The 14,079-nt window shown below is 39.1% G+C and overlaps 1 protein-coding gene across 2 annotated transcripts in view; it reads left to right on the top strand.

Moving 5' to 3' along the window:
* Nucleotides 1-6,245: 6,245 nt before the first annotated feature.
* Nucleotides 6,246-14,079, top strand: part of LOC124134586 (helicase with zinc finger domain 2-like) — a 28,346-nt gene continuing 20,512 nt past the window's right edge. Inside the window, exons 1-8 of one of the 2 annotated variants that reach the window (XM_046499501.2) lie at nt 6,246-6,800; nt 8,712-8,779; nt 9,842-10,060; nt 10,582-10,621; nt 11,039-11,184; nt 11,683-11,877; nt 12,644-12,680; nt 13,956-14,077. In XM_046499501.2, the coding sequence (XP_046355457.2) occupies nt 6,797-6,800; nt 8,712-8,779; nt 9,842-10,060; nt 10,582-10,621; nt 11,039-11,184; nt 11,683-11,877; nt 12,644-12,680; nt 13,956-14,077 (831 nt within the window). In that variant the 5' untranslated portion in view covers nt 6,246-6,796. The remainder of the gene's footprint in view (nt 6,801-8,711; nt 8,780-9,841; nt 10,061-10,581; nt 10,622-11,038; nt 11,185-11,682; nt 11,878-12,643; nt 12,681-13,955; nt 14,078-14,079) is intronic. The other variant, XM_048400436.1, reaches the window with a different exon arrangement.

Raw genomic sequence — 14,079 nt, forward strand, 5'->3', positions numbered from 1 at the left:
ACTGACACTGGAATAAGAGGAAGACCCTTATATATTTTCCAGGTCAGTCTCTGGGATCCAACTGTTAAACTTTTTAGGATAGCCCATCCATTTCACAAACATCTCTTTAACACCAGCTCGCTTCCGTTTCTTTAAAACCTTCTCCACTCTCCATACAGTGTCTGCAGGCTTGTCTACTCTCTGTAGTTCATTTGCATAGAAACTGCCTTGAACCGGATCATCAGCCATATCTTTCAACAGATAGATAGGCATACCATCACGATAGAACCTTCTTCTGATAATAAGATTTCCTCAGTCCATTTTTCTTGATAGTCTATTTGAAATGTATGTCTCAAATGAGAGAGTCTCACTTGATCGCCCACTTTAAATTTAAAGGGTTTCTTCATTGACTTCTGTTTGATTTCAGCTTTTGATTTGACTGGTCTCGTCAAAGTGTCAATGTATTGTTCTTTCCATACCAGAGCTTCATTCGTTTGATTAATATCTGAGGGTGATCTTTCATTCAATGATCTGTGAGGTCTGTGGTTATAATCCCGGACGAGGTCTTGTAAAATATCCAAATAATGATACGTTTGTTTGTAGGTGAAATATCTGTACATCGTGGTCTTGAGGGTCCGTATCACTCTCTCGGCATAAGAAGCCTTGGTTTCATTCTGTGTGGCATAGTAAGTGATGCCCTTGTTTCTTAAATAAGACCTCATTTTCTTATTTTCAAATTCTCGCCCTTTGTCTGATCGTATAATTTGTGGCAGGGTAGCACGGGAAAATATCTTCTTCAAGGCCTTAATGACCGCATCTAGTGTGTTATTTTTAAGGGGCTCAACCCACAGAAAACGTGTAAATACATTTATAGCTATGAGTAAGTATTTCACACCATCATTGTCCGAGGCTATATTACATACATCAGCCAAGTCAATATCCCATCGAGCATTGAGGCCTGAAGCCACCACTCTGTTCCGCTTGAACTTGTATCTTAAAGGTCGCTGAAGCGAATAGGCATCTTGGGATGTCAACCACTTCTTTATGTGATGCAAACTAATATCAAATTTCCTCTCCTTTTTCACAATGTGATACAACTTAGCAGGCCCAGAAAAGGAGGCTGGGTGTTTGGGATTCAAATAAATACTAGACAAATATGCTTTCCATCCGTCAGCAGGCATTCTTACACGAGAAATGAAGCCTACACGATGTAAATAGAGCTTATATGTTTATCCACTTCATAGCCTATCATAACTACAGAGACGGGCCTAGGTTACCTTCAATAACAAATGTGTTTGTGTGTTTATGTTAACCCGTGGATACAGAGGACTGCCTTCCTCCAAGGTTTGTTTACACAACTGTTTGCCTCAGTGGAGAAGACTGTTATGTGACCTAGTTCGTCCTCGTGTTTACAGTAACAAAACAATTCTCCTTTACCTATGCAACTAATGTAAACATAGAAGAACTGGCAACATTGCACCCTTTCTATTTTAAAGGAATTTTTATAATACTATTGTTTAGTTTTAATTATACTGATTAGGCTATGTTTGAATGTATAACCGTTGGTCTATCTTAAGCCAAGGTTTTCCCAGATTGCAACACAACCTGTAATCTACTACGCTGGTAAGCTATTTTTAGCGTGACGTCATTCTTATACCTCCGTGACTCGGGTCAATGGGTGCGATCCTGGGGCAGAACGCCCAATGTTCTTTCATCAGATAAGCGTATCTCTCAACTGTTTACCCGAACCTCCCACAATAAAAATGTCATCATCTTCCTACTGTTGCAAAATCTGTTTCCTAGAGGCAAGGAGTCACGTGATATTGCTTTGAATTCTCATTATGCGACCCTCTTTAATTCCCCTGTGGACAGACATCAAGTCAACATGTTTGCCAGGCGCATCTATCCAAACAATACTGATCGGTTTATGTCAGTGTATAAAGAAGCTGATGAAAAACCCTATGGTAATCTGACAATCGACCTGCGTCCTACTACCTTAGAATCTGTAAGACTACAACCTACTGTACTTGAAGCAGTTAACACCCCACACCCTTTAAAAGATGAGCATGCTGTCAACAAGTATCATTTGAAGTCAGTCCCTAGAACAGATCACATCTCAGAAGTAGCCGCTCCAGTGGACAGTGAATCAGAGGACGACACAAGTGATACAGCTATGCCTTCCTGTGATGAATGTGTGTTTGAAAATAGTGATGACCTCCAGCGTCATGTCAGGTCCTGGTGCCCTTATAATGGAGGGGAGCCCCTAAGGAAACGACTTAAAACTCAGACAGCTGATGAAAGTGATGTCCTACGACCTACAGTGGACTCTCAACCCCCTCACCCCCTCACCCCCTGTTTTAGTTTGCTGTTTGATTAGTACGAGTTTGGATAAATGGGAGGACGTGCTGACTTTGGGTTGGGTGATTGGGTGTGCTTGTATTGATATATTTTTAATTAGGTTTTAAAAGCATTTTTTAGTGTTTCCTTTTTATTTTAAAGACGCTAGTGTCTCGAGCTCATAGGTCATATTGGCCGGTCACTGTACATACCCTACCGAAATATCTGAGTCCCGTCCGGGATTCGAAACCACACTGCCAGTGTGAGGCACCTAATCGCCAGCACACAAAGTCAGCGATCTAACCCACTCAGCCCACTGAGTAAGTAAGCCCAAATTGTTGTTTCGAATTCTGGTTCGCCCCGATTATGTTTCTGAGTTTGTAAGCCCCATGCCATATTCACGAGACAAGGGAGTTAACTGAATATTTCCACTAGATTGTTACAGTCAGTTAACTCCCTTGCCTCAGGAAGATGGCACCATACCCGTGCTCGTGGGTTTCACCAAAATGGTAAACGTCTGAGACCTGCATCACTCCAGGCTTTCCTTCTGCATCAAGCTGGCACGCGGTAATGTAACTGGAATACAGTTCAAACAAAACGCACTCTTACCTGTCGACATTGACTGTTGGCCATGTCGTCATCCATTGGTTTGTCCGTCCTATAGTGGATAATGTACGTGATATTGATGATTGTGATGTAAAACAACATTCACTCTAATATCCGAGCAGCAACAATTTACATGTGGACAGCTAGACAATTGAAATTGTGTAAGTAAACTACGTTTATAACGAACACGCTTATAACGAAAAGACCGGATTTTTAGTCCCGGTCATTTGTTGTATAAATGCTGTATATATGCTTATAACGAACTACGGTTATAACAAACTAAATTTAGTTGTCCCTTTGAGTTCGTTATAACCGTAGTTTACTGCAATTGTATCAAGTGGTTTTTAACGACAGTTATCCCTATTTGGAACACGACAAAAGCAAATATATCAAAGTGTGTTGTCAAGCTATGAATACTTGAACAGGTTCCTGAACGAACAGGGGAACGAACAGACCAGTCTAACGAACGCGTCATTCGTTTGTTGTGGCCTTACATAGATCTTTTATGGCCTATAAATAACACGTAACATGACAATGCACAGCCAGACTGTTTCACCATGATCTCAGCAATCAGATATTGGCCATCCACAATAACCTTCCTTCCTGTCATCGTTACGAATAAATTATACAAGATGGCCATTGGAGTTTTAAAATTTAAATCATCCACTGTAATATGACAATCTAATCTTTTCTTAATGTCTATTGTTTGCTTGAGTTACATTAACAGTAGCAGTGGTAACAGTTAGACTTACATTTAGTCTGTGAAATCTTATATTACACAAAATCACCTTCTCGACTCTAAAAATAAAAAAATAAAATATCCCTATGCTGAATTCATATGTGGAATAGAGCTAGGTAGAGCTGACCAGACTTGCTTTTGTAAATGTTTCTTAATTGTTGTTTTTTCATAAAATAAATATATTCCACAGTCATGGTGCAGGATTCGCGTACTTCTATTTGTGAGACACTGAGGAATTAAACACATCAATTGCCGGACAAAACACTGCAAAGTTAAGGTTCGAAACGCAACTTTAATTCATTTCAAATAAACTGAACAACTAAGGAAACTATGACTCTCGGTTGATTTTATCATGTTTGCTGTTCAATTGAAACATAATCATAGACAGCAAACAATACTTTAAACAAACTTAAAACGGTATTCTTTCTTTTGACTCTCACTTTACATCACCATCGAATAACCATTTCTTGTTTGTGTCATTTTAGTCAACATCACACATGGGTGTGTACTTTCTTTTGCCCAGCAGTATACATGTAGCAAACTGCATTTGGTTATTTCAAATCCACAAGTCTTCTCCCAGAAACGCTGGCGTGGTAGCCTCGTGGTTATTGCATCCACGCGCCACGAAGGCCCGATATATTCTATTCCGTGATGGGTAAAATGTGTGGAGCCAATTTTCGTGTCCCCGCCGAGATATTGCAGGAATATTGGTAAAGTCTTGAACCACTTTCCGTTACTATCCCAGGAAGTTTGCGAATGTATATATACATACTATACAATAATACTTTTGTTCATAAATAACCCGTTTTTAGTCCACTAAAAGGAAGGCCAAAGAAAGAATTTTAGCATTATTATTGCATATTCCTTAAGTCTTATACTACTACATTTAGGTTGGGTGAACAATGCCAATTATCTTTAATTATACGCTTATTAAACTTAATTTAGGCTAAATAGAATGTCGCCGTGTTCTTAGTTATCATTCTGGGTTTTTTTCTACGTGGCTTAAGACATCTGTGTTAAATTGTATAGAAATGGACCGAATAAGCTTCTAATTATTGAAAGTACTTATTGGGTGTAATTACCTGATGTGGCCTTTTCACCTTGCGTACCTATATTTCTTTTCTTTTTTTTCTTTGCAGAATAATTGTATTTCACAAAAGCAAATTAGAAGTAATCTGAAACAGGTTTTATGCAGGATTAGTTTAAAATGTCTGCTCAAAGGTCTAACAGACATCAAGAAAGGTATCTGGAGACCTGGATGACACGGTATTTCAGTAGATCTGTGTTATTGCAGTTCCCTGTGTATTTTGGGTGTGCTGATACGTATGTGTCCCCCCCCCCCCCCCCTCTCTTAATACCAACTTGCTTTTTTAAAACACAAATGTACATGTACTAATGTCTATAAAGAAGACGTGTAAGTTAGCGACCATTTACAACTATGGGTAAGTGCTGTGGTGTTATAAAAAAATGTTTAAAATAACACTAAATCATTAATCTATCTAAAAAGGAATATTTTGTTACTGTCTTCTTATGTCGAAAATGAGAGATTGTCATTATATTGCTCAGATTCAGAGTTACGCGTGCTCTTAAATATCGACTGAATTAGACTTGTTTTTTAACTATAAACTGTATATTAGAAGAATTTAAAAACAGGATATTTGAGAAATGTATTTTTAGATATAGAATAGAACCTTTTCTATATAGGACTCACTTACAGATACCATTAAATATATATGAAATTGTGAAGTCTAAAATTTTTTTGCTATATCAATTAAACATATCTATTTTGTTGCAATTGTTTAACCTGCTATGTAGCAGGGCGCGGAGTCATCCCACAGATGACATCCTTACCGTGTCAGCTTGCTGACGGGGTTAACCTCTTTGGTCAAGTGGACAAGGCGTCCGACCTCGGACCAGAAGGTCCGTGGTTCGAATCCCATCAGAGGACTCGGAAATTTTATGGCCGCGACAATTACATGTCAATAATTCGAAATTTGATATCAGTCAGTGAAAGACTCATATAATAAATCGCAGCTTACATAGTAATTCAGCCTTTAACCTCTCTCTGCTATTTCAAGGAAGATCTGCGCATTGGCAGTGTATTAACAAATCTTTCACTCACTGTGCAGCCAACCTACTAGCACATGTAGATCTACATAAAGTGCGGCGTTAAACAACAAACAAACAAAACATAGATCTACATTATCTGTCATGTGCATTCCACTGTAGCCTGACGGAAACTGACGGGAATACCCGAGTACTAATAGTGTTGACATATTTCTAATGAATGAACAACGCTTTCTAAGAAGTCTAAAAACACACGCACACATTACGCAATCAAAATATTTACCTTTTTGATGTGCTAGTTGTCTTCAACTTATCTCTAACATACTATATATACGTTGTTATCGTCTGCTTAAAGGAAAAACATATAAATACATACTTCTACAAATTATAAAAAGGGAACTAGGAAAATCAGTAAAATTATCAAGTAACAATATGCACGCTCACTAAGATATTACTAGAAGCTGAATTAGAAGGTATGAAATACGCAGCGAAGCAAATAGCAGCAGCAGGTGCCTTTCTTACGCGATACCAGGAAGTGCATTCAGCTTGAAATATTCTGTTATGGATATAATGCAAAATGGCAGTTCAAAATTAGGCTCGATCAAAGTAAGGTAGTATAAGCCACGTATATTCCCTCCGCATGTGCTGACATGGCGAAAACTTGGACACTCCTGTCGATACTGTCAGCAATGGATGAGGAGTGGTCCCCACTTGCGCTTTCATTCAAATGACGAACAACACAATTCCAGCCAGCTGATAGCCTTGCATTGTGTGTCCATTGAATATATGCGTTTCCTGGTATTTCCCGTGTTTCTGTATTTCTATTATTGCCTCCGATTGCACTAGACATTTATTTGTTGACGAAGCAAAATGACGTTATATGTATGTGGTGCGTATGTGAGATAATTATAGCGACGATGTCATTTGCATTGTATATATAAGCTAAGTCGTCTGAACTGAGGCCACTTAAACAGTTTGAATGAGAGAGTTCGGTTATTCGTTGGATACCTATGTGTTGTAAGCATCAAGTACTAGCTGCATGAAAAGCCTAGATTAACCCACCACGCAATGGGTAAGTAAGACAGGAACGATTTATGTGTGTTAATTCCCTGAACCTGATTGCATTCATATATAATAGCAAGTGTTGTGTATAATAATATTATTCATCACGATCATATTTGTTTCCGACTGTAGTTTGTCTATTGTTTCGATTCTAATTGTCATCTAACTGGGAGAACTGTGGTCCATTCCTTTCATGAACATGATTGTCTATGTCATGGCTGTTACAGTCAATGTGTCAAGTCTTTGAAAGGCATTTAGAAGTGATACACATAAGGAAGAGAATTTATGGACGTCAACTTCTTTATTATGAGGAACACCATAATAAAGAAGATGACATCCATAAATTCTCTTCCTAATGTGTAAAGTTGGATTCACTTAGTCAATTTACAAAATACCTAAATATTTCTCTCATTTTTTAAATCGTCAGAGAAATCTGTCCATTTATTCGACAGTTTGACAGGAAAGTATTGAGAAGGCCAAACAGACTATAACACATAACTATAGACTTATAATGCTAAGATTAGAAAGCAAAAAATGAAGAAAAATATACACTGACTTTCGTTTTCTTTAAATCCTATCATTTTCAGTCACTGTGTGCTCAAATTAATCGTCAAAACACAGTCATTTGGAATACAATAAATGGTCATTTTTCATTCAAATTTGTAAAATGACTGAAATATTTAGGCATTTTGTAAACTGCCTAAGTGAAAACTGTAAGAATATATACGTGATGTAATTAAGGCTGGAAAGCGCTGCTATGACTGCCTTTGTGGTTTATGTGTGTTTGGGATAGCAGTTACGCATACTTCAGTATATTCTATCAGCCAGACTGACATGCACAATGCAACTCTGTCATGGCCTGGACCTGTTCTTGTGTTAATTACACAAACAGTAATTAGCTGTGATAAGCCTAATAAACGAATCAAGATACTATTTTCTTGCTCTTTATATTAACCTGATATTACCCTCGCAAGGAATATTATTTCACCAAATAGTGAAGTTAGTGAAACACCAGAAGTTAGATGCCTGCAGTGAGTTTGGGTAATCAAGGCCCAACCCTCTCTGGAACTGGTGCCTCACTAGACATTCTCCAACACCAGGTTAATTGCTACCCTCTCCCATATTCCTTTAAGCACAAAGGAGGTCCACCAGAGGTTCTCCTTTTTGATAATCAAGGTATTTAAGGCACTTTTGGCTATAAAACATTATCCAGCATATACATCATGTGGATAGAGTGTGTCTAATTGACTTCCCACATTTTTGAGAACACCTGGCATCAGATAGTGATTTATAGACACATACTTATGATATTGTCCCCTTCATGTAACAGTATAATGGACTCTGCTGTAAGCATGTTAAGTAGAAATTTCTTGTGATTTTGGAAATGTTTTTTCCCTTTATGTGTACATGTTAATTGGTAAATGAACATTATATGTACATTCTAATTTAATGTTTCCCTTAATTACTTTGTATTTTTCTGCAGTTTAGTTATTTAATAGACTATCTCTGCGGTCTACTGAATAGAGTGTCTACTCAAAGAGCAGGAGGCCGTTGTTAGATCCCTGGCTGCATTATCCCAAATGACATTAAACGATGGTATTTGTTGTTACCCTGCCTGCTGTTCAGCATTAAGGGTATAAAACAAGGACTGGTCGGCTCGGAGTCCTATAATGAGTGTCTGAGTGGGGTATCCATGTTAAACTGCGGCATGGTATCTTAGTGGGCTAGCCATATTAATAAATACAGTATAAAATCTGCATTATTCCAAGCTTAACAGCATCCACACACGCGTCACTATGTAAGTGCAGTAATCTTGAACACAATGTTAAACCCCATTTTAACTCATCAGACCATGCTTTCCTAGTTATTTGCTGTCAATATTTGCTTAGTTCTAATTGTTTTATTTAATTTGTTTTATTAGATCCTCTACTTTTACTTGAGCAGCTGCACTCCTTTTTTGCCACACCAGAAGGGAGCATCATGGGGCAGGTAGGTCCTTCTCTTGTCCTTCAAAAATACATCAATAAAAAAAGGGGTTGTTGACGGTTTATGGCGTTATGCCACTGGCAGTTATATTGCAGTTATACGATCCCCAGCTATAGTATAACCAAGTTGGTATACTTGTCATAAGGTGAGACTGAATGTGGATTGGTTGGTCATAGTGATAGTAACAGTCTGTAGACCATCTTCTGGACATGATGGCATCGTGAAGTGCTCAGTGGTGTCAGGTGCCACCTATTTCTGTGAAGTGTTTCATCCCCTTAGCCATGCTAGTGTTTGCTAGTCATTGGTTCATATCTCAAATCTGACGCCGTTTTGATCTATCGGTATCGACAACTATACCTGTGGTGCTGGTGAACATCACTTTGGGCTTTCCTCCCACATTAAACTGCCATCAAATACTATATAAGTGAAATACTGTTTGAAGCAGCGTTAATCACGACACACTCACTCACTTCTGGATGACTTAGTGTGTCGGGGGTAGTTGGGGTAGCCTAGTGGTTAAAGCGTTCGCTTGTCACACCGAAGACCCGGGTTTGATTCCCAATATGGGTACTATGTGTGGAGCCAATTTCTGGTGTTCCCGGCCATGATATTGCTGGAATATTGCTAAAAGTGGTGTAAAACCATACTCTCTGACAAGACACAAGCTCTTGCTTTCAACCACAAGATTGTCAGCTAAGGGTTCACTTACATTTTGCAAGGATTGTGCTTTGCTGCTGTTGACATGGTAAAGATCAAAACACATCTGTCATATATAGAACATACTAAGTGGAACTCTATCACTGTGACACAGCTGAGTTACAATGATCCTCCCTGTCATTTGTCTGGGGATAGGGTAGCCTGGTGGTACAAGTGTCTGCTCATCCAGCTAAAGACCCAGGTTTGATTCTCCACATGTGAACCATTTGTGAATCCCACTGTTGTGACCCCTGCCCAATATTACTGAAATATTGTTAACAGTTGTCATTCACACACTTGTTATTCTCGGCTATGATGCTGCTGCTATAGTGTTAAGGCATCTACTAACTGGACTCCTCTATTGGCCAGGCTATCCAGCACATGATGTCGGAGACCAAGGACATGAACGCCCTCCTGCAGGAGGGGATAGAGAAGGTCATAAACTCAGAGCTCACCCCGGGAGAATGCAATACACTGGTGACCTCCATGAGACTCTGTCTGAGTCCAACAGGAACTCCACCATCCCCGGAACTCCAGACTCAGGCCATCAGACTCACCTGCAACTTCACCGACTTTGCCTTGACACAGGTATGTTACCGTGGTCACAGACTTGAAAACATGACATGCCTTTTGTTATGAGTAAAAACTAAAGTTTTTGTTAATGGGTGGGAAACAATCTCAGAGTTGTTAGTATTATATTTTCAAAATAAGTGACTATATACTTCTCAGCTTTGATTAGGATACTTATGTACTGACCCATGAAGTTCTGGGGTAGATGGATCTGCTTGCCATAAAAGGCGACTATGCTTGTTATTAGAGGCGACTAACAGGATCAGGTGGTCAGGCTCCCTGACTTGGTTGAAGCATGTCATCGATCCCAATTGCGTGGATCGATGCTCATGATATTAATCACTGGATTGTCTGGTCCGGCTCAATTATTTACAGACCGCCGTCATATAGCTGGAATATTGCTGAGTGCGGCGTTAAACAACAATCCAAACCAAAACTTATGAAATATTCATATGTACATAACTTTGTGGCAAGTGTTGAGTGGTTTGTTTATCATATTTATGGTATTAGTGATAACTAATGTATTTGTGTTTTTTCAGGGGTGTGACATGTTTCAAGCCTTCCAATATTTCTATAGAAGTAAGTAACATTGTATAATACTGTAGCCACAGATTTCTAAATCTTGCTTTATGTATTAGTTGTCAAATTAACCTTGCTATAACTTTAATTATAAAACTATGAAAGTAAATGGTTCCTTTCACCTTTTAGCCCATGGGCTTAAAAATGAGGTTTCTTTAATTTTTGTGTACATTGACTCAACTATTTGGTCTGGAAGGTGATAAAACCCGATTTTAGTCACTTGGCTTAGATACATGTATTCCTGGTAAGTATTTACCACATGTACATGTAAGTAAATGGTGATTATTTGTTGTATACAGCATCATTTCTTGGCTTGAAAACATTCTAGTGTCAAGTTCATTGACAGGACAGATGCGTCCATTTAATTCAGGCACTCTAAGATACTACTGCATTAACCCTGTGTGCCTTGTGTTACAGCCATGATTCTACTGGACATCACTGCTAGCCTTGAAGGCACAGAGCCTGGCCGAGAACTGGTTCTAAACATGGCCTGTGCCTATTCTGCAGCCTCGCTATGGAGGACTCTGTTCATTGACACCCAGATATGGAACATAAATCAATCGGTAATATACAATACTTCACCTTACATTTTCATCACATTCTTAAACAACATTAATTTATTATCGATTTTAGGTTGAATAATTATCATGTTATAAATATGATAAATATTGTTAGGGGGTAGTAGTGAGTGCTGCTTTTCACGATCTAGTGTTGAGTCCCTAGGTGATCCATACTCCTTTGATTGTTGGTCCCAGGTAACCCTGATTGTGATTCTCGTATTGTCAGCACCATACTGGATGGGTTTCACCAGAGGTGTAACATCTGATATTTTTCTGAATATGGTCACGATGATCAGGGTCAATGCGTCAATGTGTGAAGTCTATTCATAGTGTTTCCCATCATGCATCAGGAATATTGCTATAAGTGGTGTCATCACCATCACAATCATCATCACCACTACCACTATCATCATCATCATCATCATCACCACCACCACAACTACCATCATCATCATCATCATAACCACCATCATTATTATTATTATTATTATTACTGAACAGAGCACACAAGGGCTGCTGCAGGACTTGAGGGATTTAGCTTTCGAGTACATGAAGGAGAATCCAGCATTCTCCTACTTTCTGTGCCTCGACCTTCTCCGAGCATACACGGTCATTGGAAGAGGGTTCTCCCAAAAACAAAAGACAAGGATAAGAGGCGATCTTATTCTCCTGCTGGCCAAGTGCTGCTACCAAGCGGTAAGTCACGGATTTTTGTAAGTTGTTGTTACATCATTTAAAAAAAAATTCCTGAGACTTATATTTACATCCTAATATCCATAATTGTAGTCCCTCTGATGCAGCTTTTTGAGATGAAATAATCTGATTTAGGGATAAATCATTTAGTATTGCTTGCAGGGATGTTAAGTGATGGTGCAGATGTCATACAAGTAGCTAATTTCAGGATAGGTGCAAAACTTTGAAAGCGTTTATTCTTTGATACTGATAAGACCGCCTCCTTGGTCTAGTGGTTGAGCATCCGCATAGAGAGCAGAAGGTCTGGGGTTCGATATCCGGCTGCGTCATACCAAAAGACATTAAAAGATGGTACTTGTTGTTACCCTGTCTGGTGCCCGGCATTAAGGGGCCGAAACAAGGACTGGTTGGCTTGAAGTTAGTATACTGTATCTGAGTGGGGTATTCATGTTATGCTGCGGCATGGTATCTCAGTGAGCAAGCACTATAAATCTGCATCAGTCCGGACTTATACAAGCAACCACACACGCACGACGCACGCACGCACATGCACGCACGCACACACAAACATGCACATCGCTATATAAGTGCAATAATCTTGGACGCGACGTTGAACCCAATTTCACCTCACCTTTATACTGATTACATTAATAAAATCATGTAATGTTTACTAAAGAATGGAAAAATTATTTTTCCCCATGTATTCATGTTTGTTTATTATAAGAGAAATATATGATGAATAACTTGTCATGTGGTTTGCCTGTTGTAGGGGCAGTACAGACTTTGCACCAGACACTGTAAAGAGGGTAAGTTCCTTTCAAATAAACCTGATTTCTCAAATTGTAATTGTTAGGAATCCGACTGTTTGAAAATATTAAATTGTAAAGACATTCCGTACATTTGAGTATCTTTACCTCAAACAAGGATGTTAACATGTCGTCTGAGAGTATAGTGTGTGTATGCCAAATGATTTTAATCAGGATATGAATCTACTACAGAAACAAGCAAATTAAAGTTTGCCAGAAATCAGTCATTTGATAATACAAATACACATTTTCTGGACAGCTATTTATTAGGTTCCTTTGTAACTGATCAAGGGAGATAACTTGTCTTTATATGTTTTGACATTCCAGTAGGCCAAATTGTTTTGGAAGAAATACGGTTGACAATGGTTAAAAACATTTAGATTTTACATTAGACATGAAATAATTTGTTTGTGATGCTGTTTTGGAGGAAAAGACAGAGACAAGGAAATATGTATGGCAAGTTAAATAAGATAGTATATGTAGTATTAGTTGTCTCTGCTTTTTCATGTTTTGAGTGTGAAAAATGTCTCCATAAAGAGAAAGGATATTGACTAATAAGAGACCAAGTTTAAGGATACTATTCTATATATGTGTACTAGGCAGCTTGCTTCTGAGACCTCCCAGTCTCTATTTATAGGGAGAGGGGAAACATAAGTGTTGGTGGAACTAGCATCAGAGCCAACATTGTGTGACATACCGATGCAGTGGTATGCTGGTTGTATCGGTGTATGTCATGTCACAGTGTGGGAGGGGGATATAGGTTTGGGCTCTGTCCATCCTGTCTCTGTCCTCTGCTACCAGCCTGCGAGCTGTGTCACATCCCTATGTAATCTAATGCAGGTTATATCATGTTTATTCCACCTGTGTCCTCTGTTTCCAGCCTGCCAGCTGTGTCACATCCCTTTGTAATGTAATGCAGGTTATATCATGTTTATTCCACCTGTGTCCTCTGCTACCAGCCTGCGAGCTGTGTCACATCCCTATGTAATGTAATGCAGGTTATATCATGTTTATTCCACCTGTGTCCTCTGCTACCAGCCTGCGAGCTGTGTCACATCCCTTTGTAATGTAATGCAGGTTATATCATGTTTATTCCACCTGTGTCCTCTGCTACCAGCCTGCGAGCTGTGTCACATCCCCATGTAATGTAATGCAGGCTATATCATGTTTATTCCACCTGTGTCCTCTGCTACCAGCCTGCGAGCTGTGTCACATCCCTATGTAATGTAATGCAGGTTATATCATGTTTATTCCACCTGTGTCCTCTGTTTCCAGCCTGCGAGCTCTTTGACTGCGGCAGCTACATTCCCTACGAGCTCTGGGCACGAGCTCTTCACAAGAACGGACAATACAGAGCGGCACTCGACAAAGTGGAATGTGCTAAGGACTGTATTCAGGT

This window comes from Haliotis rufescens, unplaced genomic scaffold (genome assembly GCF_023055435.1).
Source record: "Haliotis rufescens isolate VD_foot unplaced genomic scaffold, xgHalRufe1.0.p SCAF_2, whole genome shotgun sequence".
Classification (NCBI taxonomy): Eukaryota; Metazoa; Mollusca; class Gastropoda; order Lepetellida; family Haliotidae; genus Haliotis; species Haliotis rufescens.